This window comes from Oryctolagus cuniculus, assembly GCF_964237555.1.
Source record: "Oryctolagus cuniculus chromosome 16 unlocalized genomic scaffold, mOryCun1.1 SUPER_16_unloc_1, whole genome shotgun sequence".
Taxonomy (NCBI): domain Eukaryota; kingdom Metazoa; phylum Chordata; class Mammalia; order Lagomorpha; family Leporidae; genus Oryctolagus; species Oryctolagus cuniculus.
In genome coordinates, this window is record NW_027208201.1 from 3,662,282 (window position 1) to 3,684,526 (window position 22,245).

General features: G+C 50.5%; 1 protein-coding gene across 4 annotated transcripts in view; it reads right to left on the minus strand.

Moving 5' to 3' along the window:
* The window catches only part of INSR (insulin receptor), a 139,448-nt gene that overhangs the window by 102,963 nt on the left and 14,240 nt on the right, over positions 1-22,245 (minus strand). For all 4 annotated transcript variants that reach the window (XM_017337975.3, XM_017337974.3, XM_017337973.3 and 1 more), the window contains exon 2: positions 14,555-15,106. In XM_017337975.3, the coding sequence (XP_017193464.2) occupies positions 14,555-15,106 (552 nt within the window). The remainder of the gene's footprint in view (positions 1-14,554; positions 15,107-22,245) is intronic.

A 22,245-nucleotide genomic window follows, 5' to 3' on the forward strand; every position in this document is an offset into this window, starting at 1 on the left:
TATATTTTCTCAGCCTTTTGGCCAAGATCAAGTGAAGATTTGGAAATTTTTAAGTTCAACAGAGAAATAAACATTTTTGAAAAGGTTTAATAGGGAAAATTAGATCATTTAACAGAACATTCTAAATTGATAATTGTTAAATTAACATAGTATCAGAGTAGGAATGAGACAGAAGAATAAAACATTATTGATACCCTAGAAACAAACCAAAGGCTTTTGTTTGTCATCGATGCATGTCAAAGAAACATCACATTTATTGTATATTTGGAGCTGGCATTGTGGCACAGCATTTTAAGACAATACCTACAACACTGGCATCCCATATGAGCACTAGTTCAAGTCCCACTTCCAATCCAGTTTCCTGCTAATGCTCCCTGAAGGCAGAATGATGTCACGAGTACTTGGGCCCCTGCTACCCACATGAGAGACCCAGACAGAGTTCTTGGCTTCAACCTGGCCCAGCCCTGGCAGTTGCAGCCATCTGAGGAGTGAACCAGGGGATAGAAGATCTCTCTCTCTCTCTCTCTGTCACTCTGCTTTTCAAATAAATCATTAAATCTTCCAAAAATTTTTACTATGGGGCCAGCGCTGCAGCGCAACAGGTAAAGAAGTGTCGGCATCCCCTATGGATACCAGTTTAAGTCCTGGCTGCTCCACTTCTGATTCAGCTCTCTGCTAATGGCCTGGGAGAGCAGTGGAAGATGTCCCAAGTGCTTGGGCCCCTGCACCTGTGTCGGAACCCAGGAAGAAGCTCCTGGTTCCTGGCTTTGGATCAGCCCAGCTTCAGCTGTTGTGACCATTTGGGGAGTGAACCAGCGGATGAATAATGGTCTCTTTCTCTCTCTCTCTCTCTCTCTCCTTCTGCCTCTCTATAATTCTGGCTTCCAAATAAATAAATAAATCATAAATCTTTTTTAAAAAAATCTTTACTATATATTCCACAATAGCCAAATGAGAGATTTTTAAATATTCCAGACACAAAGAAATGATGGCTGTTTGAGGTGAGGGACCTGCCAGTCAGCCCAGTATGATCATTTACACACATACACCTGCTCTGATATCGCCCATGTAGCCTATTGTGCATACAATTATTTTGTGCCAATTAAAACTTCTATTAGGCCGGCGCCGCAGCTCAATAGGCTAATCCTCCGCCTTGTGGTGCCAGCACACCGAGTTCTAGTCCCGGTCGGGGTGCCGGATTCTGTCCCGGTTGCTCCTCTTCCAGGCCAGCTCTCTACTGTGGCCAGGGAGTGCAGTGGAGGATGGCCCAAGTGCTTGGGCCCTGCACCTCATGGGAGACCAGGAGAAGCACCTGGCTCCTGGCTTCAGATCAGCGCGTGCGCCAGCCGCAGCGCGCCGGCCGTGGCGGCCATTGGAGGGTGAACCAATGGCAAAGGAAGACCTTTCTCTCTGTCTCTCTCACTGTCCACTCTGTCTGTCAAAAAAAAAAAAAAAAAACACACCTTCTATTAAAGAAAACATCAAGAATTTCTGGGGAAGGCTGATCATTTAATCATGGGAACTCAGGAGATGAAATGATGACTCAGGAAAACCATTTCATGTTCTCCATCACTGAGAGCTAAATCCTGGCTAAAATGCATCACGGGCCCCACCATGCTCCTTACCCTGGTGAGTCTACAGCATTTGCCAAAATCGGCCGCCAGTGCAGCCCCTTCATGGGCCAGCAGAGTTGCATCCTCCATCTTCAAGCTCCCCTCCACCCTACGCCTTGCTGAAGCCCACAGGTCCACAGTGCACACAATGCAGCCAGAACCATGGAACATGCTTGTTGGGGTTGATGTCCTACCTGTCCCAGAACCTCCAAGTCCAACCTGGGAGGCAGACCAGGGCACCCCAGCCAACCACCAGACATGTGAGCGGGGCCACGCTGGACTGTGCAGCAGGCAGACCACCCACTGGCTTACCCCAGACCTCAGCCCAGGCCCAGGGTCAGCTGGTACATCCACACCAGACAGCCCACGGCGGCCTGAGCTACATGACTACCATGTGCAAGCATCACAACACCTCCGGGTGGGCTGTTTGTTACACAGCAGAAGCTGACAGATGCACATTTCCCGGTAGGGAGAGATCTGCTGCCCTGGGGGGAACCACCAGCAGCTGGCCCATGGCTCACCTGAACCTGAACAGACCCTTGTGCCTGGAAATCATGAGTCAACCGAGATGCTCAGCTTTGATCCAGGAAGACAAAGCCAGGCTAAGGTTCTCTCCCACAATGCCTTCCCTGTCCTGAGTCTACTGCCGCCTACCCACACCCCCACCATTCCGTGGAAGCTGGAAGGCAGGGCTCCATCCTCCACAGCTGAGAGGCCAGGAAGATGCAGACACCTGCCCTTTCCTGGTTCCTCTGTCTCTCAGACATCCTCACAATAGCCTCTTCGTTGGACTCCACCATCTCAACCACTCCCTCCTCTATCCCAGGGACTCAGAGGGGTGCAGACGTCAAGCAAGCGTGCAACGCTGTGCTTTATATGTAAGGAGGAATCTCATCACAAGTCAAAGTGAAAACGAGGACCAGGATTTTGATTCTGATCAACAGAGGGGATGCTGGTGAGAAGAAAAACCTTTGGAGACTGCTTCCCCCTCGATCATGACCCCAATTCCAGAGCAGGAGACAAGCTCAGAAAAGCTAGAACAACTAGTCCAAGAGCACACAACACAGAGAGGTTTCAAACCCAGGCTCAACTGACTCCACAGCAGTCTTGAATCACCCAGTGAAACGCTTGAAAGCTGTACCATGTCCAGAGAACTCTAAAAAGAAATTCTACACCCGCATTATCTAAATGTGGGGAGGACAAGTGGCCAATTGTGTTTAATCTGAATTCATTGCAACCTGAGTGGGGTACAGGGCTTGTGGGGCTCTCACTGAACAGCTGAGATGGTTCTGCCACCCTCTGCTGTAGTTTGATTTGGTTAGGAACTTGGTCCTCAGCGTGCTGATGGTGGTGAGGCCTTTAAGAGGTGGTGAGGTCAATGGGGGCAGTGCCCCTTGGAAGATACTAATGTAGTTCTCATGGGACCCAGTTCGTTCTCACAAGAAGGTTGTTTAACAGGAAATAAACCTGGAAGACTGGCCCCTCCCCTCCCTCTGGATTCCTGTCTCAACAGTTGGAGTCCTGGATGCTCCACTTCTGATGCAGCTCCCTGTTAATGCACCTAGGAAAGCAGTGGAAGATAGCCCAAGTGCTTGGGCCCCTGCACCCACATGGGAGACCAGGATGAAGCTCCTGGCTTTGGCCTGGCCCAGTCCTGGCACTGCAGCCATTTGGGGAATGAACCAACAGATGGGAAATTTCTCTGTCTCCCTCTGTCTCTTTTCCTCTATAATTCTGCCTTTCAAATAAACTAAACCTTTAAATTAAAAAAAAAAAGGGACAGATTCTCATTCCTGGCTGGATAGAACCTTTCCAAGGTCTTCACCAAGCTGGGGAAACCTAGCAAGGCATTTGCCTCTGTGTAGGCAAGAGTGACACGTCAGGTTAGGGAGAAAACCAACCATGTCATTTTCCAACTTCTTTGATTCTAAGTTGGCAACTCTTGGGACTCAGGTCTACTCAAGCCACCTTCATCTGTCTCCCTGAGACCTCACCTGCAAACATGTCCTCCACTTTCTCTCAAACAGCATCCTATAAGGGGCACTGGTTCATGTCCTGATCACTCCACTTCCTATCCAGCTCCCTGCTAATGCACCTGGGAAAGCAGTAGAACATCGCTCAAGTGATTGGGCCCCTGCACCCATGTGGGAGACCCAGATGAGTCTCCTGGCTTCTGGCTTCAACCAAATCCAGCCCTGCTGTTGTGGCCATTTGGGGCGTGAACCAGCAGATGGAAGAGATCTTCCTTCCTCCCTCCCTCCCTCCCTCTCTCTCTTTTTCCCTCTCCCTATCATTCTGCCTTTCAAAGAAATACAAATTTTTAAAGAGACATGAATAACAGCAACTAATAAAACAGAAAAATGGTAACAATATCGTTTCATTATTGTTAATAGCCCTTGCCTATATTCCCACTGAACAAGGGTATTTTTACTTCTTACTTGTTGATCTTGTTAATCAAAAATATGTAACGGGGCCAGCGCTATGGTGCAGTAGATTAATCCTCTGCCTACTTTGCTGGCAACCCACATGCGTGATGGTTCGAGTCTCGGCTGCTCCATTTCTGATCCAGCTCTCTACTAGTGCACCTGGGAAAGCAGTGGAAGATGGTCCAAATCCTCAGGCCCCTGCACCCGCATGGAAGACGCAGAAGAAGCTCTTGGCCCCTGGCTTCGGATCAGCCCAACTCCAGCCATGTGGCCATCTGAGTGCACCAGTGGATGGAAGACTTCTCTCTCTGTCTCTTCCTCTCTTTGTCTATAACTTTGCCTCTCAAATAGATAAATAAAATATTTTTTAAAAAAAAGCTGCTAGGGTCTCCCACATCCCATATCACTGTGCAGAGGAGCCAGGACATGAACCAGCCTGGGTTTGAGTCCTGGCTCGGTTCCTGACTCTGACTCCCTGCTAATGTACCTGGGAAGCAGGCAGCAGGTGATGGCTCACGTAATTAGGAGACCTGGACCAAGTTCCTGGCTCCTGCATTTGACCTGGCCCAATGCTGACCATGTGGGACTTTGGAAGTGAACCCATTGGTGGGAGACCTCTCTCTCCTGCTCTCTCTCTCTCTCTCTGCCATTCAAATAATAAATAAGTAAATAAAAATTTTTAGGAAGAAAAGTTGAAAGTATAATAACATTGCAAGAAATAGTGAGAAGAGTGAGAGAGAGAGGAGACAGGAAAGAGAAAGGGAGAGGGAGGGAGGAAGGAAAGGAGGGAGATAGAATAAACCATAATCACCTAACTTAAAAATTTATTTTCTGATACTTTTTTTCCTTGTTAATATGATATTAATACAAAAGAGAACAGAATCAATGTAGTTCATAGATACAATTCTAATATAATGATATTATTCCCCTCTTTCTTCCCTTCTATCTCCTGCCTTCCTCCCTCTCTCCCTTTCTCCTTCCTTCCTTCCAATGGAGTTAACTTTTTTTTTGACAGGCAGAGTGGACAGTGAGAGAGAGAGAGAGACAGAGAGAAAGGTCTTCCTTTTGCCGTTGGTTCACCCTCCAGTGGCCGCCGGGGCCGGCGCACTGCGGCCAGTGCACCGCACTGATCCAATGGCAGGAGCCAGGTGCTTCTCCTAGTCTCCCATGCGGGTGCAGGGCCCAAGCACTTGGGCCATCCTCCGCTGCACTCCCGGGCCACAGCAGAGAGCTGGCCTGGAAGAGGAGCAACCGGGACAGAATCCAGTGCCCCAACCGGGACTAGAACCCGGTGTGCCGGCACCGCAAGGCGGAGGATTAGCCGCGGCACCGGCCTGGAGTTAACTTCTTAAGATCTTATTTATTTATTTGAGAGATATAGTTACAGAGAGAGAGGTCTTCCATCCGCTGGTCCACTCCCCAAATGGCTGCAACAGCCAGAGCTGTGCCTATCCAAAGCCCCTCTAGCAGCCTTTTCACAGATACATCAAAGGCTCACCCAAACCCACAGCCTTCCCACTCTTCTCCAAGAGAGACCTCTGCACCTCGTCATCGCCACTGCACCCTCCTGGGACACCCTGCCCTCACTCTGCCTCTCAGCATCACTTGCCACTCCCACCTGGGACAATCTGGTCTCCTCCCACAAACGCCAGTGGTGATTTGCCCTCAGTCCTCAGAAAAGGGCTCCCTGGAATCCCTGTTCTTTCCTGCAGTGGGAGCCCTAAGTATCTGGGGTGGGCAGGCAGCAAAGCAGCTACACCACCGCTGGGACACCCACATCCCACATCAGAGCACCTGGGCTCAAGTCCGGGCTCCACTTCCTGCTACTGCACACCTTGGGAGGCAGCAGTGATGGCTCAGGTACCTGGGCCCCTGCCACCCACATGGGAGACCCAGACGGAATCCTTGGCTCCTGGCTTCAACCTGGCCCAGCCCTGATTATTGCAGCCATCTGGAAAGTAAACCAGTAGATGGAAGACCTCTCTCTCTCTCTCTCTCTCTCTCTCTCTCTCTCTGTGTGTGTGTATGCGCATGCCTGAGACTCTTTCAAACTAAAAAAAAAAAAAAAAATCTAGGGGCTGGGACTGTGGTGCAGTGGGTTAATGCCCTGGCCTGAAGCACCGGTATCTCACATGGACACCAGTTCGAGACTCAGCTGCTCCACTTCCCATCCAGCTCTCTGCTATGGCCTGGAAAAGCAGTAGAAGATGACCCAGGTCCTTGGGCCCCTACACCCACGTGGGAGACCCAGAAGAAGCTTCTGGCTCCTGGCTTCAGATAGGCACAGCTCCGGCCGTTGCAGCCATCTGGGGAGTGAACTAGCAGATGGAAGACCTCTCTCTCTTTCTCTTCCTCTCCTCTCTCTGTGTAACTCTGACTTTCAAATAAATAAATAAACCTTTAAAAAAATCTAAAAACAAAACAAATAGCAAAGACAGAATCTTTCCATGTCATGCCTTCATCTCTCCCCTGGAATTTTAAAAAGATCTTCAACAAAACAGGATGCAACAGAGACGAATCGAAGATGCGCACGGCCCATCAGACTGGATACTCCTATCTCTGCCTGTGGTTTGGACTCCAGTCCTGGAGCTCATGCCTCAGTCTTTCCTGTTCTCTGCATGGACAGCAGTGACACAGCCACAGAGGAATTCAATTTATCAATATTCTGGGTGTTATCTGGAGAACATCACGTTTTCCAAACACGTCCATAACCGCTGGACGCAGTGACTCACCTGGTGGGGGTGGCCGGGCTCGCCTTGCCCTGGGTCATCCCTGCAGGCTGTGCTGCCTCACACAGCTTGATCGATGCCCCCTTCCCACTCCCCAGCCTCACCCAAAGCTCCTGAGAGGCACGGATGGCACCAGAGGCCTTGCAACTCCTACCCTGGGTACCAACCAAAGGCAAAGGTGCCATAACAGCCTAAGGCTGAGCCACTCCCAACTTCCACAGCTGCCCCTTCCACTTCCATTCCTGAACGCCCACTCATCTCTATAAGGCACACAGAGGAGAACAGGGGCCAGCAATTTAAACATTTAATTATTTGAAAGGCAGAGGGACAAGACAGAGATGGGCAGACAGAGATGTACCATCCACTGGTTCACTCCCTAAATGCCTGCAACAGCAGGGGCTGGGCCAAGCTGAAGCCAGGAGCCGGGAGCTCCATCTGGTAGCAGGGACTCCAACACTGCTGCATCCCAGAGTGTGCGTGAATTAGCAAGGAGCTGGAGGCAGGAGCTGAGCTAGGACTCAAACTCGAGCATCCCAGCATGGAGCGTGGGCATCCCAAGCAGCCCCAAATATCTACCTCTGAAATGTGAGGTGTGGGGCAGTGGGTTCAGCTGCCACTTGGACCGGCTGCATCCCATACCAGAGAGCTGGTTCAAGTCCTGGCTCCTCTGCACTTCTGACCCAGCTTCCTGCTAATGTGCCTGGGAGGCAGCAGGTGATGGTCCAAGTACTTAAGGTCCTGTTGCCCTTATGGGAGACCTGGATGGAGTTCTTGGCTCCTGGATTTGGCTTGGACCAGCCCCAGCTGTTGTGGTCACTTGGGGAGTGAACCAGCAGATGGAAACTCACTCTCTCTTTCAACAAAAAAGATAATTTTTTTAAAGATTTATTTGTTTGTTTGAAAGTCAGAGTTACAGAGAGAGGTGAGGCAGAGAGAGAGAGAGAAAGAGAGAAAGAGAGAGATCTTCCATCCACTGGTTCACTCCCCAGTTGGCCACAACGGCTTGGGCCATCTTCTACCGCTTTCCCAGACCACAGCAGAGAGCTGCATCGGAAGTGGAGTAGCTGAGTCTTGAACCAGCGCCCACATGGCATGCTGGAGCTTCAGGCCAGGGAGTTAACCCGCTGCACCACAGCGACAGCCCCCAAACAAGTAAGTTTTTAAAAAAAATTTTTTTTTCATTCTTATTTAGATTTTTCCCTCTAACATCTGAAAAGTAGGAAGAATATTCTTTCAGGCATCAGAAAGGCAATGGTCAACAGGCTGGATCTGGTCATGGGCCAGAGCTTGTTGACCCCTGGTCAAGGACCTCACACCAGATAAGCCTGAAGTACAATCACTTCCCAGCTCCATCTCCTGAAGCAAGGAAACACGTCACCGCCGGTAGACTCTGGGTCAGGTACCATGACAGGTGCCGGGGACTGAGTGAAGACCACAGTCCTCGCGTTCTGCAGAGCTTAGTCTGATGGGGGAGGCTGTCAATGTGTGATGGGTGAGAAGGATGAAAAAAGGGGGCGGCCAGAAGCTTGACAGGAGCAGATTCCCAGGGGTTTCCTTCTTCTCTCCATCCATCCGTCCCTCCCTCCTTCCTTCTTTCTCTCTCTCTCTCCCTCTCTCCATCTACAGTCTTTGATCTTCATCACTTTCCCACCATGAGCACAGGAAAGCACGCAGTCAAGAGCTCAGATTCAGAACCAGAATCCCCAGTTTCAAGCCCCACCCCTACCACTTACTGGCAATGCTGGGCCTGGGGAGGGGCAGGCTGCTACACCTCACAGTGCCTGAGTGCTCCCCACTGTAAGACTTATACGGGTGGGGGAGGGGGAGGCAGGGATTCGGTGCAGAGGTTGGGACACCCACATCCCATACTGGAGTCCCAAACTCCGCTCCTGATTTCAACTTCCTGCTAATACACCCTGGTAGGCAGCAGTGATGGTTCAAGAACTTGAGTCCTTGCCACCCATGTGAGAGACCAACATGGAGTTCTTGGCTCCTGGCTTCAGCCTGGCCCAGCCTTGGTCACTGGGGCATTTGGAAAGTGAACCAGCAGGTGGGCATGTACTCACTCTGTGTCTCTCAAATTAAACAATTGATTAATTGATTGATTTTTTTTTTTTTTTTTGACAGGCAGAGTGGATAGTGAGAGAGAGAGACAGAGAGAAAGGTCTTCCTTTTGCCATTGGTTCACCCTCCAATGGCCACCATGGCTGGTGCACTGCGGCCGGCGCACTGCGCTGATCCGAAGGCAGGAGCCAGGTGCTTCTCCTGGTCTCCCATGGGGTGCATGGGGGCCATCCTCCACTGCACTCCCTGGCCACAGCAGAGAGCTGGCCTGGAAGAGGGGCAACCGGGAAAGAATCCGGCACCCTGACAGGACTAGAACCCGGTGTACCGGCGCCGCTAGGTGGAGGATTAGCCTATTGAGCCGCGGCGCCAGCCAATTGATTGATTTTTGTAAATGTTACAGTCATACATTTGGGTCCAGAGCAGCTAAAAATGTGGCAGCAGTTCAGAGTGTCCCCAGTGGATAGGCAAACATAGCATGGTCCATCCAAACAACAGAAAACCGCTCCACCTTTCAGAGGAAGCGAACTCAGACACAAAAGGACACAGCCTGTAGGACCCCACTCCCAGAAGGTCCCTGGAGCCCTCAGATGCACAGAGCCAGGAAGCAGGTGCCGGGGCAGGGGAGTGAGGGTTTCCTGGGGATGGAGAGCCAGTTTGGGGAGAGGAGGAAGTTCTGGTGAGGTCTGCACAGCCACAGGACCTGCTAACTACTGCTGAGCTGTGCACGTAAACATGGTGGAGACAATCAATGCCACGTGCTGTATATGTCATCACAATCAAAGAAATGGAGCTGGTTGGGGCTGGGGCTGTGGTGTAGCAGGTAAAGCTGCTGCCTGCAATGCCGGTATCCCATATGGGTGCCAGTTCAAGCCCCAGCTGCTCCACTTCCAATCCAGCTCTCTGCTATGGCCTGGGAAAGCAGTAGAAGGTGGCCCAAGTGCTTGGGCCCCTGTATATGTGTGGGAGACCTGAAAGGAGCTCCTGGCTCCTGGCTTTGGACTGGCATAGTGTAGCTCCAGCTGTTGTGGCCAACTGGGGAGTAAACCAGCAGATGGAAGTCTCTCTCTCTCTCTCTCTCTGCCTCTCCTTCTCTCTCTATTTAACTCTGACATTCAAATAAATAAATATATCTTTTAAAAAGAAAAAGAAATGGAGTGGGGGCAGAGACCAGCGATCCTTGGACGGGGCCAGCCTCCAAGCAACAGTCTTTCTTCACGTCGTGCCAGGACCCCAGGGATGCCCCCACCCCCACCCCGCACTGGATGGGAGCTGAGATGGATGCCAGATCCCGGAACCCAGCACCCTGGCAGGTGTCAATATCACGGTCCCCCCTGTGACAAAACCCGTGCTGGAAAAACCAGCCTGGGCTCAAAAACAAAAGGGCTTTTTTTCTGTTTGTTTTTAAAAGCTGCTGAAAACATGAGCGAGCAGAAGACTCAACTAGAGATAATGCCATTCTGGATGTTTTGACTGAAACAGAGACAGAAAGGAATCCACAGAGGAATGCCTTAAATTACATCTCAGGATGCTTGAGTCGGGAGCGCTTAAACCCAGCACCTAAATTTGGAGAACTCAACACTGGAATAAAATAAAGGGCTGGCTCTTGCCTCTGATGGCCCAGCTGGAAGAGGCTCCCCCGTTTCTGCCCAGAGTGGAGCCCCCAAATGAAAATGTGCCTTTTCTGTGTGTGTCTCCCATGGACTTGTCCCAAACTCCAGGGCTTTTTGTTTTGCATTTTGGGGGGTTAAAAAAAAAAGTTTTGAGAAACAGAAGGACAGGCCGGCGCCACGGCTCAACAAGCTAATCCTCCACCTAGCGGCGCTGGCACACCGGGTTCTAGTCACGGTCGGGGCACCGGATTCTGTCCCGGTTGCCCCTCTTCCAGGCCAGCTCTCTGCTGTGGCCCGGGAGTGCAGTGGAGGATGGCCCAAGTGCTTGGGCCCTGCACCCCATGGGAGACCAGGATAAGTACCTGGCTCCTGCCTTAGGATCAGCGCGGTGTGCCGGCCGCGGCGGCCATTGGAGAGTGAACCAACGACAAAGGAAGGCCTTTCTCTCTGTCTCTCTCTCTCACTGTCCACTCTGCCAGTCCAAAAAAAAAAAAAAAAGAAAGAAACAAACAAACAAACAGAAGGACAGAGAGAGACAAACAGACAGGGCTCCCATTCTCTGGGTCACCCCCCAGACACGCACAGCAAGCTGTGGCCAAAGCTGGAAGCCTGGATCACAATCCAGGTCTCCCATGTGGGCAGCAGAGACCCAGGTCCTTGAGCCATCATGGCTGCCCCCCAGGGTGCACATCAGCAGGAAACCAGCGCCAGGCACTCTGAGGTGAGATGCAGGCATCTGAACACCCACACCCTGAGCTCTTTACCAGCTGTGTGGCCTTGGGCAAGTGTTGCCCTCTCCCAATTCACCAAGCCCACCACCCCCCACACAGAAATTCCCTCCCTTGTCTACAAAATCCCAAACCCACCACGGTGCCTCCATGTTTGCCAATCTTGGCCCCAGTGATGACCCTCAACGAGGGTCCCATCTTCTTTAACGGCCCCACCTCCGTTCCCCCTCCTCAACTAGTCCCCCCCTCCCCCCAGGAAAAAGCCCCAAAGCACCAGAGAGGGGAGGTTTCTGCAGTGACACTGAGGCCCCAGCCCATTGTGAGGGGGAGACGAACTTGATCTGAATCTCTCACACTGCATGAGTGGATCCCAAATGCTCCTGACAAGTGATTTTTTAAAATGATAATAACTGGGGCTGTTGCTGTGGTACAATGGGTTAAGCCACTGCCTGCCATGCTGGCATCCTGTATGAGCATCAGTTCGAGTCCCAGCTGCTCCACTTCCCATCCAGCTCCCTGCTAATGCACCTGGGAAAGCAGCAGAAGATGGCCCAAGTGCTTGGACCCCTGCACCTATGTGGGAGACCAGCAGATGGAGATCCTGGCTCCTGGCCTCAATTGTTGCAGCTATCTGGGGAGTGAACCAGTAGACAGATCTCTCTCTCTCTCTTCTCTTCTTTTTTTTTTTTTTTTTTTTTTTTTTTTTTTTTTTTTTGACAGGCAGAGTGGACAGTGAGAGAGAGAGACAGAGAGAAAGGTCTTCCTTTTGCCGTTGGTTCACCCTCCAATGGCCGCCATGGCCGGTGTGCTGCGGCCGGCGCATCGCGCTGATCCGATGGCAGGAGCCAGGTAATTATCCTGGTCTCCCATGTGGTGAAGGGCCCAAGTACTTGGGCCATCCTCCACTGCACTCCCTGGCCACAGCAGAGAGCTGGCCTGGAAGAGGGGCAACCGGGACAGAATCCGGCACCCCGACAGGGACTAGAACCCGGTGTGCCAGCGCCGCAAGGCGGAGGATTAGCCTAGTGAGCCGCGGTGCCAGCCATATCTCTCTCTTCCTTTCTCTGTAACTCTGCCTTTCAAATAAATAAATCTTTAGTTAAAAATTAATAATAATTCTAATTAAAATAAAGACTTTCTAAGCAGAAAGGACAGAAGAGGCTCGTGCAAAAACCCGCCTCTGAGCCCCCTTGTATTCTCAGCTTCTCCAGCAACACACACTCAGGTCATTCTCAGCTCCAAACAAACAGCTCTGAATGCGCAATGTGCAAAGCGTTAACGGGTGAAAACTGCACACAGGTGAATTTTCCAAACGCCACAGAGGCACCCCAGGCACACACTACATACAAAGTCTAGGAGCAGCACGAGAAACCCAAATGAGAAAAACCCAGCCTAAAAGGTTCAAAGAAACAGGGACAGCAGCTGGCGCTGTCCTGACTCCCAGTCAACTCTGGAGGTTTTCCAGGCAGCACTCTGCGCGGGCCAGCGCCTTCTCTCCCGTCCATGGGCTCCTTATTCCAGCAATACCCTGGCAGGAGCCTCTCACCCAGAACCTTCAGCCAGGAAAGCAGCCCTGCTGGGAGGGAAAGCTCCAGCCCCGAATCATTGACCCTGCTCTCAGCCAACAACAGGAACGCCCACTACGAGGAGACATGCCCCCATCCATCGGACATCTCGTTCATGGACATCTCGCCTTGCTCCTCCGCAGCTGTCTTTATCCAAATATCTTGTGCAAGCAAGATAACTTCCACAATCCGATAAGAAACTGCTCATTTTTTAAAAACCAAATTCACACGCTTCCCCTTCTACCCTTCTCCCAAGCAAGAGGAACATAAGAGCGGTCACCCTTGGGCACAGGAGGTGGCAAGCATAGGCCCTCAGGCCAAACCAGCCCACGATTTGTTTTTATCAATAAAGCTTTATCAAAACACAGCCACACCCGCCTATCTGTGCAGGCCGGTGGATGCAGGCTATAATGGAAGAGTTGAATCCACCTGTTCCTTCCTTATCCAAGGTTTCATATTTTTGGGTTTCACTCACCCATAGTCAATAACAGTCTGAAACATTAAATGGAAGACTCCAGAAATAAACAATCCATATGATTTTAAATTGCCTTCTGAGCAAGCGTGAAGAATTCTTGCACCACCCAATGAGACATAAATCACCTCTTTGTCTGGCATAACCACATGGTATACGCTACCCTCCCATTGCACAATGAGCAGCCGTTGGTTTCTCGATCCACTGCACGGTGTGTCATGGTGCTCTGGATTCAAGTCACCCTTATTCTACTTCATAAGGACCCCAAATGTGGAGTCATGATGCTGGCAACTTTACTAGACTATATTGTTATAAGTGTTCTATTTTATGACTGTTTTTGTTCATCTGTGCCTAATTTATAAGCGAAGTTTTAACACAGGGATGCATAGGAAAGAACATAGTATATACAGGGATTAGGACTAACCATGGTCTCAGGCACCTCCTGGGATCATAAATGCATCCTCTGGGGCCAGTGCTGTGGTGCAGCAGGTTAAGCCGCCATGGGCAAGGTCAAGCATCCCATACAGGCGCCAGTTCGAGTCCCAACTGCTCTGCTTCCAATCCAGCTCCCTGCTGATGCACCTTGGGAAAGCAGTAGGTGACACCCACATGGGAAACCTGGATGGTGTCCCTGGCTCCTGGCTTTGGCCTTGTCCAGCCCTGGCTATGGTGGGCATTTAGGGAACAAACCAGAGGATAAAAGATCTGTTTCTCTCTCCACCTCTGAGTGTCAGTCTGCTTTTCAAATAACTACATAAATCTTAAAGAACGCATCTCTGGCTGGCGCCATGGCTCACTTGGCTAATCCTCTGCCTACGGTGCCGGCATCCCAGGTTCTAGTCCCAGTTGGGGTGCCAGGTACTAGTCCCAGTTGCTCCTCTTCTAATCCAGCTCTCTGCTGTGGCCCAGAAGGGCAGTGGAGGAAGGCCCAAGTGCTTGGGTCCCTGCACCCACATGCGAGACTGGGAGGAAGTACCTGGCTCCTGGCTTCGGATCAGCGTAGCACCAGCCGTGGCGGCCATTAGGGGAGGGAACCAAAGGAAGGAAGACCTTTCTCTCTGTCTGTCTCTCACTGTCTATAACTCTCTCTCTGTGTCTCTCTCTGTATAACTCTGACTGGAAAAAAAAAAAAAACGCATCTCTGTGGGATAGCAGGAGATGACCCAATCATGACAGAGACCAGGTGACCTGCAGTCTAAAGCACTCGCCACCCAAGCCCTGGCAAAAAGCCTCTGCCACCCCCTTGCCACAGGTGGCTGCTCTCAGGCCCCTACCCGGCGTCCAAGCCTTAAGAACGAGGCACCGGGAACCCACAAGGCCCCCACCCCTGCCCCCGCCATGTACCTTTCTGGCAGTGGCTGTGAGTCCAGCACCGCTCGACAAACTGCCCATTGATGACAGTGGCAGGACAGTTGGTCTTGCCCTTTGCGGTGCCTGGACAGATGTCCCCGCACTCCTCGTTGTCGTCCTTGTTCAGCACAATGTAGTTGTCCTCCACTGAGTCCAGGATCCGGGACCAGTCTATGGTGGCCAAGTAGCAGAGTTCATTGTTCTTCTCGATGCGCACGGAGCCCCGGGTGATGTTCATGAGGCTGTGTAGCCCAACCTCCTTCAGGTGCACCATCTCGAAGATGACCAGCGCATAGTTGAAGAACAGCCTGGAGCCCCGGATGACCGTGAGGTTGGGGAACAGGTCCTTGAGGCTCTCCAGCCCGTAGACCCGGAACAGCAGCAGGTAGTCGGTGATCATGATGAGCTTGGGGAAGCTGAGGTCCCGGAAGTCCTCAGGCCTCGTCTTGAACATCAGGAGGATCTGCAGGTGGCCCTCGATGACAGAGCAGTTCTCCAGCTCATGCAGTCTGGTGAGGTTGTTCCGGATATCCATGCCGGGACACACTGCAGGGCGAAAGACAGGCAGAGGACGGGTGAGCAGGAGGGCCCTGGGTGGGGGACACGGGTCAGGGGTTGCTTTCAAGTCTGGCCCATTGTGGGGAGTGCTGCCACCCACATGGGCGGGCAGACAAAGTTTGCACTCAACTCCATCTCCTGAGGCCGTATTCCCAGTTCTGGGATGACAGCTGTATTATTAGCCATTAAGAATCACCAGCCGTAAGACTTTTCCCTTCTCCACATCCTTGACAGCACTTGATGTATCCTGTTCTTTGGATAATAGCCATCAACCTAAATATTCAACCACAGGGCTAATCGTTCAGCCTAAGAGGAAGATAGGACGCCCTTGTCTGGTATCAGAGGACCTAACTCTGGCTGCTGACTGCAGCTCCCTGCTAATGCAGATCCTGAAAGCAGCAGTGATGGCTCAAGTAATGGGGTTCCTGCCACCACTGTGGGAGACCTGGACAGACAGAGTCCCAGCCCTCAGCTTCAGCCCCAGTCCACTCCTGGCCATTGTGGGCATCTGGGGAATGAACCCATGGATGGGAACACTCTCTCTCTCTCTCTCTCTCTCTTCCTCCCTCCTTCAAATTAATTAATTAAATTTCCAGAAATGATGAATGGGTGAATTATGTGATACAAATATACAGTGAAATACTATTTGATTGTTAAAAAGGATGAAATGCTATCACCTGCCACAGCATCAATAGTTCTGGAAGGCACTATGCTAAGTGAGATAAGCTACACACAGACAGGCAAATGCTGCACGGTCTCAAAAAAGCCGGAAGTTGGCCGGCGCCGCGGCTCACTAGGCTAATCCTCCACCTTGCTGCGCCGGCACACCACACTGGGTTCTAGTCCCGGTCGGGGCGCCGGATTCTGTCCCGTTTGCCCCTCTTCCAGTCCAGCTCTCTGCTGTGGCCAGGGAGTGCAGTGGAGGATGGCCCAAGTGCCTGGGCCCTGCACCCCATGGCAGACCAGGAGAAGTACCTGGCTCCTGCCATTGGATCAGCGTGGTGCGCCAGCCACAGCGCGCTGGCCGAGGCAGCCTTTGGAGGGTGAACCAACGGCAAAGGAAGACCTTTCTCTCTGTCTCTCTCTCTCACTGTCCACTCTGCCTGTCAAAAAAAAAAAAAAAAAAAAAAAAGCTGGAAGTAGAGAGTAGAATGGCCACCAGAGGCTGGGTTGGGGGACAGGAGGAAAGCGTAGGGAGGGAGTGGTCAATGGGCGTGGAGTCACAAGCAGATCAGAGTGGGCATTTGGCCTCGCGGTGAAGACCCTGCTGGGATGCCTGCAAACCACATGGGAGCGCCTGGGTTCCAGTCCCAGCTCCATGCCTGACTCCAGCTTCCTGCTACTGTGCACCCTGGGAGGTGGCAGTGATGGCTCAAATGCTTGAGTCCCTGCACCCACGAGGAAGACCCAGATGGAGCTCAGGTCCCTACCTGCTGCAGCCATTTGGGACATGAACCAAATGGTCATAACTCTGCCTTTCAAATAAATAATCTTCTTTTTAATGTGACAACTACGCATATGAGGGTTCTCCACAATATATATCATGAAAAAACATGCATGGATTTCATTTTTTCATTGTTATTGCTCTGGAATAATCTTTTCTCATGTATGCCCACTTGAGAGGCAGACAGAGACATACACAGATCTCCCATCTGCTGGGACACGCCCCAGACACCTACCATGACTTGGGGGAGAACCACACTGGGAGCCAGGAGCTCCATCCGCTGCCTCCCAGGGTGTGCATGAACAGGAAGCTGGAGCCAGGAGCCAGAGCCAGGAATCAAACCCAGGCACTCTGATGTGGAACATGGGCATCTTAACCACTACACCTAACTACTGCCCATAAACTTCTCTTTTAATTCCATTTCCCACAACTTTTACAAGTACCCTCACACTTCTAAACCCAGCCCATCATCCTTCAAGATCCAGTTCAAACGCAACCACCTCCAGGTAGCCTTCTCTGATTTCCTTTCTTCTATATACCTGTATTGTATTTTAAGATTTATTTATTTGAAAGGCATAATGATAAAGAGAGAGAGAGAGAGAGAGCGAGCTTCAATCTGCTGGTTCACTCCCCAAATGGTCCCAACAGGCAGGACTAGATCAGGCTAAAGCCAGGAGCCAGGAGCTCCATCCAGGTCTCCCACATGGATGGCAGGGGCCCAAGCACTCAGGCCATCTTCCATGGCTTTCTCAGGTGCATTAACAGGGAGCTGGATCAAAAGCAGAGCAGCCAGGACTCGAACCAGTGCTCCTATGGGATGCTGGTGTCACAAGCAGCAGCTTAACCCACCGCACCACAGCACCACCCACCCTTGTGTTCCTGACACTCTTCATGAGACTCACTTTAGACAGTTTCTCCCTGCTCGCTCTCTCACACACACACACACACACACGCATACACACACAACACATACATACACATGGACATGCATACACACAATACACATACACACACAACACTAAGCTCTTGGTCTCTGGGGCTCAGTCAGTAAACCCTGCTTATTTCACTCCAAAACCCCAAATCTTGGGATCTTTAAGGCACACAGATTGTTCTAAAGAAGGTTGGAAATTCTCTTGGGTGGGGCCAGCACTCTGGCATGGTGGGCACCAACATCCCATATGGCCACAGGTTGGTGTCCCGGCTGCTTCTCTTCTAATCCAGCTCACTGCTATGACCTGGGAGAGCAGTGGAAGATGGCTCAAGTCCTTGGGCCCCTGCACCCATGTGGGAGACCTGGAAGAAGCTCCAGGCTCCTGGCTTTGGATCAGCCCAGCTCCAGCCATTGTGGTCATTTGTGGGGTGAACCAGACCTCTCTCTCTGTCTCTAACTCTACCTCTCAAATAAATAAAATCTTTTTAAAAATTATCTTAAAGATCAACCTTGAGAATGACCCCCTAAATAAAGCACAAATTAAAAAAAAAAAAAAAGAAAAGAAAACGAAACAATTGTAGCAAACAAAGTGCTAATATTCTTGGATCACTTGCTACATGGAGTGGATTGGGCTGAATTAAAGGAAAACACACACACATAGACACACATACATACACACACACAAACATATACATACAGAGACACATACATACATACATACATAGACATGTACACATAGACATATATACACTCATGTACACACATACACATATACATACACACATGCATACATATATGTATGCACATACACACATAAATGTATAAACACCCAAACATGTATACACATACATAGACACTGGCACAAATATGTCTAAACCTACATACATGTGCACACAAACATACATATACAGATACGTGCACACATGCATACACACACACACTCACTCACTCACTAGCTCCTATGGAAGCTGGAAGGAAAATCAGGTCCCCAGCATACGACCACCCTCCCCTCGACACCTGCTGCCGGGGGCCAGGCCCAGGCTGGACGGCAGCTTTGGCCCCACAGACTTGGGCTGCCCACTGCCGGCTGTGGCCACACCAGAGGCTTCCACACGGAGAGCTCCCAGCAGGCCCTGCACCCCAGACGCCCACAAACATTCAGCCCCTCTGTCCCCCTCCCCTCTTATTCCCTCCCCACAGAAGAGAAACCCAGCACTCTGAGGGGCAAATGCAGTGACTGCCAGTGTGCAGCCCACCAGGGACGGGCAGGGTGGCCCAACTGAGAACCAAGTTGAGTTCCATGGAGGTCACACCTTCCTTAGGACACGGACATCCCCTGCTGTGAGTGGGACACACTCAGCCTTAAAAACTTCTCAAGCTGCTGGTTGGGACGTCTGCATCCCACACCCCCATTTCTTTCTTACTGGCTCTGCTGACTCCAGCTTCCTGCCGATGCAGACTTGGGGAGGCAGCAGTGGTGGCTCAAGTCATCCAGCTTCTGCCACCCACACGGGAGACCAGGGTTGCCATCCCTGGCTCAGCCTCAGCCGTTGTGGGCATCTGAGGAGTTAGCCAGCAGGATGCTCACTCTCCCTCTCTCTCCCTTCCCCACTACACTCTCCTTCTCGAAAAAAAAAAAAAATTACCTACTGTTTACACAAGGACATTTCAAAAAGATTATGGAAAATGGAATTAAAAATAAGCTGATTTGGGTGCAAAAAAATATTTGGCAGTTTTGTCATAGTGCACATTGCCCATGACCTTATAAACTGCCCTCACCTACATGCATTTCCATTTTTCCACCCAGAAATTTAATTCTGTGTTTCCACAAACTTTTTGAAATGCGCTCGTATGAAACTCAGATTTAAGGGGGTGTTGCATTTCCTGTCTGGCATCAGAGACACAGACACAGCTGCAGATCTGGGCTTCTCCAATCCAAGCACCATGCTCTGGATTTCCTTTCACTGGGGATGGAGAGGAGCCGCCCACCACCCTCGGCAGGCCGTGGACATGCCCACATCAGGCCGGAGCGCCTGCTGTAACCAGTGGTTAGACATCAAGAAAATGCAAGCCCGACGCCGGATTCTTTCCCAGTTGCCCCTCTTCCAGGCCAGCTCTCTGCTGTGGCCAGGGAGTGCAGTGGAGGATGGCCCAATTACTTGGGCCCTGCACCCCATGGGAGACCAGGAGAAGCACCTGGCTCCTGGCTTCGGATCAGCGCGGTGCGCCGGCTGCAGCACGCCAGCCGTGGCGGCCATTGGAGGGTGAACCAACGGCAAAGGAAGACCTTTCTCTCTCTCTCTCTCACTGTCCACTCTGTCAAAAAATTTAAAAAAAAAAAAGAGGAAAGAAAATGCAAGCCCGAGCCACAAGGAGACGCCACTGCATCCTCACGAGGATGCAGCAAAGGACAAAGGTAATCACAATCACAGGTGTTGGTGCAGAGGCGGAGCGGTCGGCCGCTCTGGTGCAGGTGCCGAAAGGAGCAGCCCCTCGGGGAAACAGCACGGCCATTCCTCCAAAGAGTCAACAGAGAGCTGCTCAGGACCCGGCCGTCCAGCTCCTCGGTACCACCCGGCAGAAAGGCAAATGGGCATCCACACAAAAACCTGTGCACAACCGTTCATAGCAACGTCATTCAGAGTTCAACCAAAAAGTGGGAACCATTCAATGTACACCAAAAGGCCAGCATTGTGGTGAAGCAGGTGAAACCGTCGGCATCCCACGTGGGCACCGGTTCGAGTCCAGGCTGCTCCACTTGTGACCCAACTCCCTGCTAATGTACCTGGAAAAGCAGCAACATGTGCTCCAAGTTCTTGGGCCCCTGCACTCATGTGGGAGACCCGGAAGAAGCCCCTGGCCCCTGGCTTCTGCCTGCCTCAGCCCTGGCCATTGCAGTCATCTGGGAAATGAACCAGCAAGTGGAAGATCTCTCTCTATCTCTCCCTGTCTCTGTGTAACTCTCCCTTTAAAGTAAGCAAAATAAATCTTTTTTTTTTTTTCTTAAATAGATAAAGTTGGCTGGCGCCATGGCTCAATAGGCTAATCCTCCGCCTTGCGGCGCCGGCACACCGGGTTCTAGTCCCGGTCGGGGCGCCGGATTCTGTCCCGTTGCTCCTCTTCCAGGCCAGCTCTCTGCTGTGGCCAGGGAGTGCAGTGGAGGATGGCCCAAGTGCTTGGGCCCTGCACCCCATGGGAGACCAGGATAGGCACCTGGCTCCTGCCATCGGATCAGCGCGGTGCGCCGGCCGCAGCGCGCCAGCCACAGCGGCCATTGGAGGGTGAACCAACGGCAATGGAAGACCTTTCTCTCTGTCTTTCTCTCTCACTGTCCACTCTACCTGTCAAAAAAAAAATAGATAAAGTCAATCAATAAAAATAAATAAAATTGACACACCATTGGCCCAACTAACTAAAAAAAGAAAAGACCCAAATCAATAAAATCAGAGATGAAAAGGGAAACGTAACAACAGACACCATAGAAATAAAAATGATAATCAGAAATTACTACAAAGAGTTGTATGCAAGCAAACAGGGAAATCTATCAGAAATGGATTCCTGGACACATGCAACCTACCTAAATTGAACCATGAAGACACAGAAAACCTAAACAGACCCATAACTGAGAAAGAAATTGAAACAGTAATAAAGGCCCTCCCAACAAAGAAAAGCCCAGGACCAGATGGATTCACTGCTGAATTCTACCAGACATTTAAAGAAGAACTGACTCCAATTCTCCTCAAACTAATCAGAGCAATCAGAAAAGAGGGAGTCCTCCCAAATTATTTCTATGAAGCCAGCATCACCTTAATCCTTAAGCCAGAGAAAGATGCAGCATTGAAAGAAAATTACAGACCAATATCCCTGATGAAGATAGATGCAAAAATCCTCAATAAAATTCTGGCCAATAGAATACAACAACACATCAGAAAGATCATCCACCCAGGCCAGGTGGGATTTATCCCTGGTATGCAGGGATGGTTCAATGTGCGCAAAACAATCAATGTGATACACCACATTAACAAACTGCAGAAGAAAAACCATATGATTATCTCAATAGATGCAGAGAAAGCATTCGATAAAATTCAACACCCTTTCATGATGAAAACTCTAAGCAAACTGGGTATAAAAGGAATATTCCTCAATACAATCAAAGCAATTTATGAAAAACCCACGGCCAGCATCCTACTGAATGGGGAAAAGTTGGAAGCATTTCCACTGAGATCTGGTACCAGACAGGGATGCCCACTCTCACCACTGCTATTCAATATAGTTCTGGAAGTTTTAGACAGAGTCATTAGGCATGAAAAAGAAATTAAAGGGATACAAATTGGGAAGGAAGAACTCAAACTAGCCCTCTTTGCAGACGATATGATTCTTTATTTAGGGAATCCAAAGAACTCTACTAAGAGACTATTGGAACTCACAGAAGAGTTTGGCAAAGTAGCAGGATATAAAATCAGTGCACAAAAATCAACAGCCTTTATATACACAGGTAATGCCACGGGTGAGAAGGAACGTCTAATATCAATCCCATTCACAATAGCTACAAAAACCATCAAATACCTTGGAATAAACCAAGGATGTTAAAGATCTCTACGATGAGAATTACAAAATCTTAAAGAAAGAAACAGAAGAGGATACCAAAAAATGGAAAAATCTTCCATGCTCATGGATTGGAAGAATCAATATCATCAAAATGTCCATTCTCCCAAAAGCAATTTATAGATTCAATGTGATACCAATCAAGAT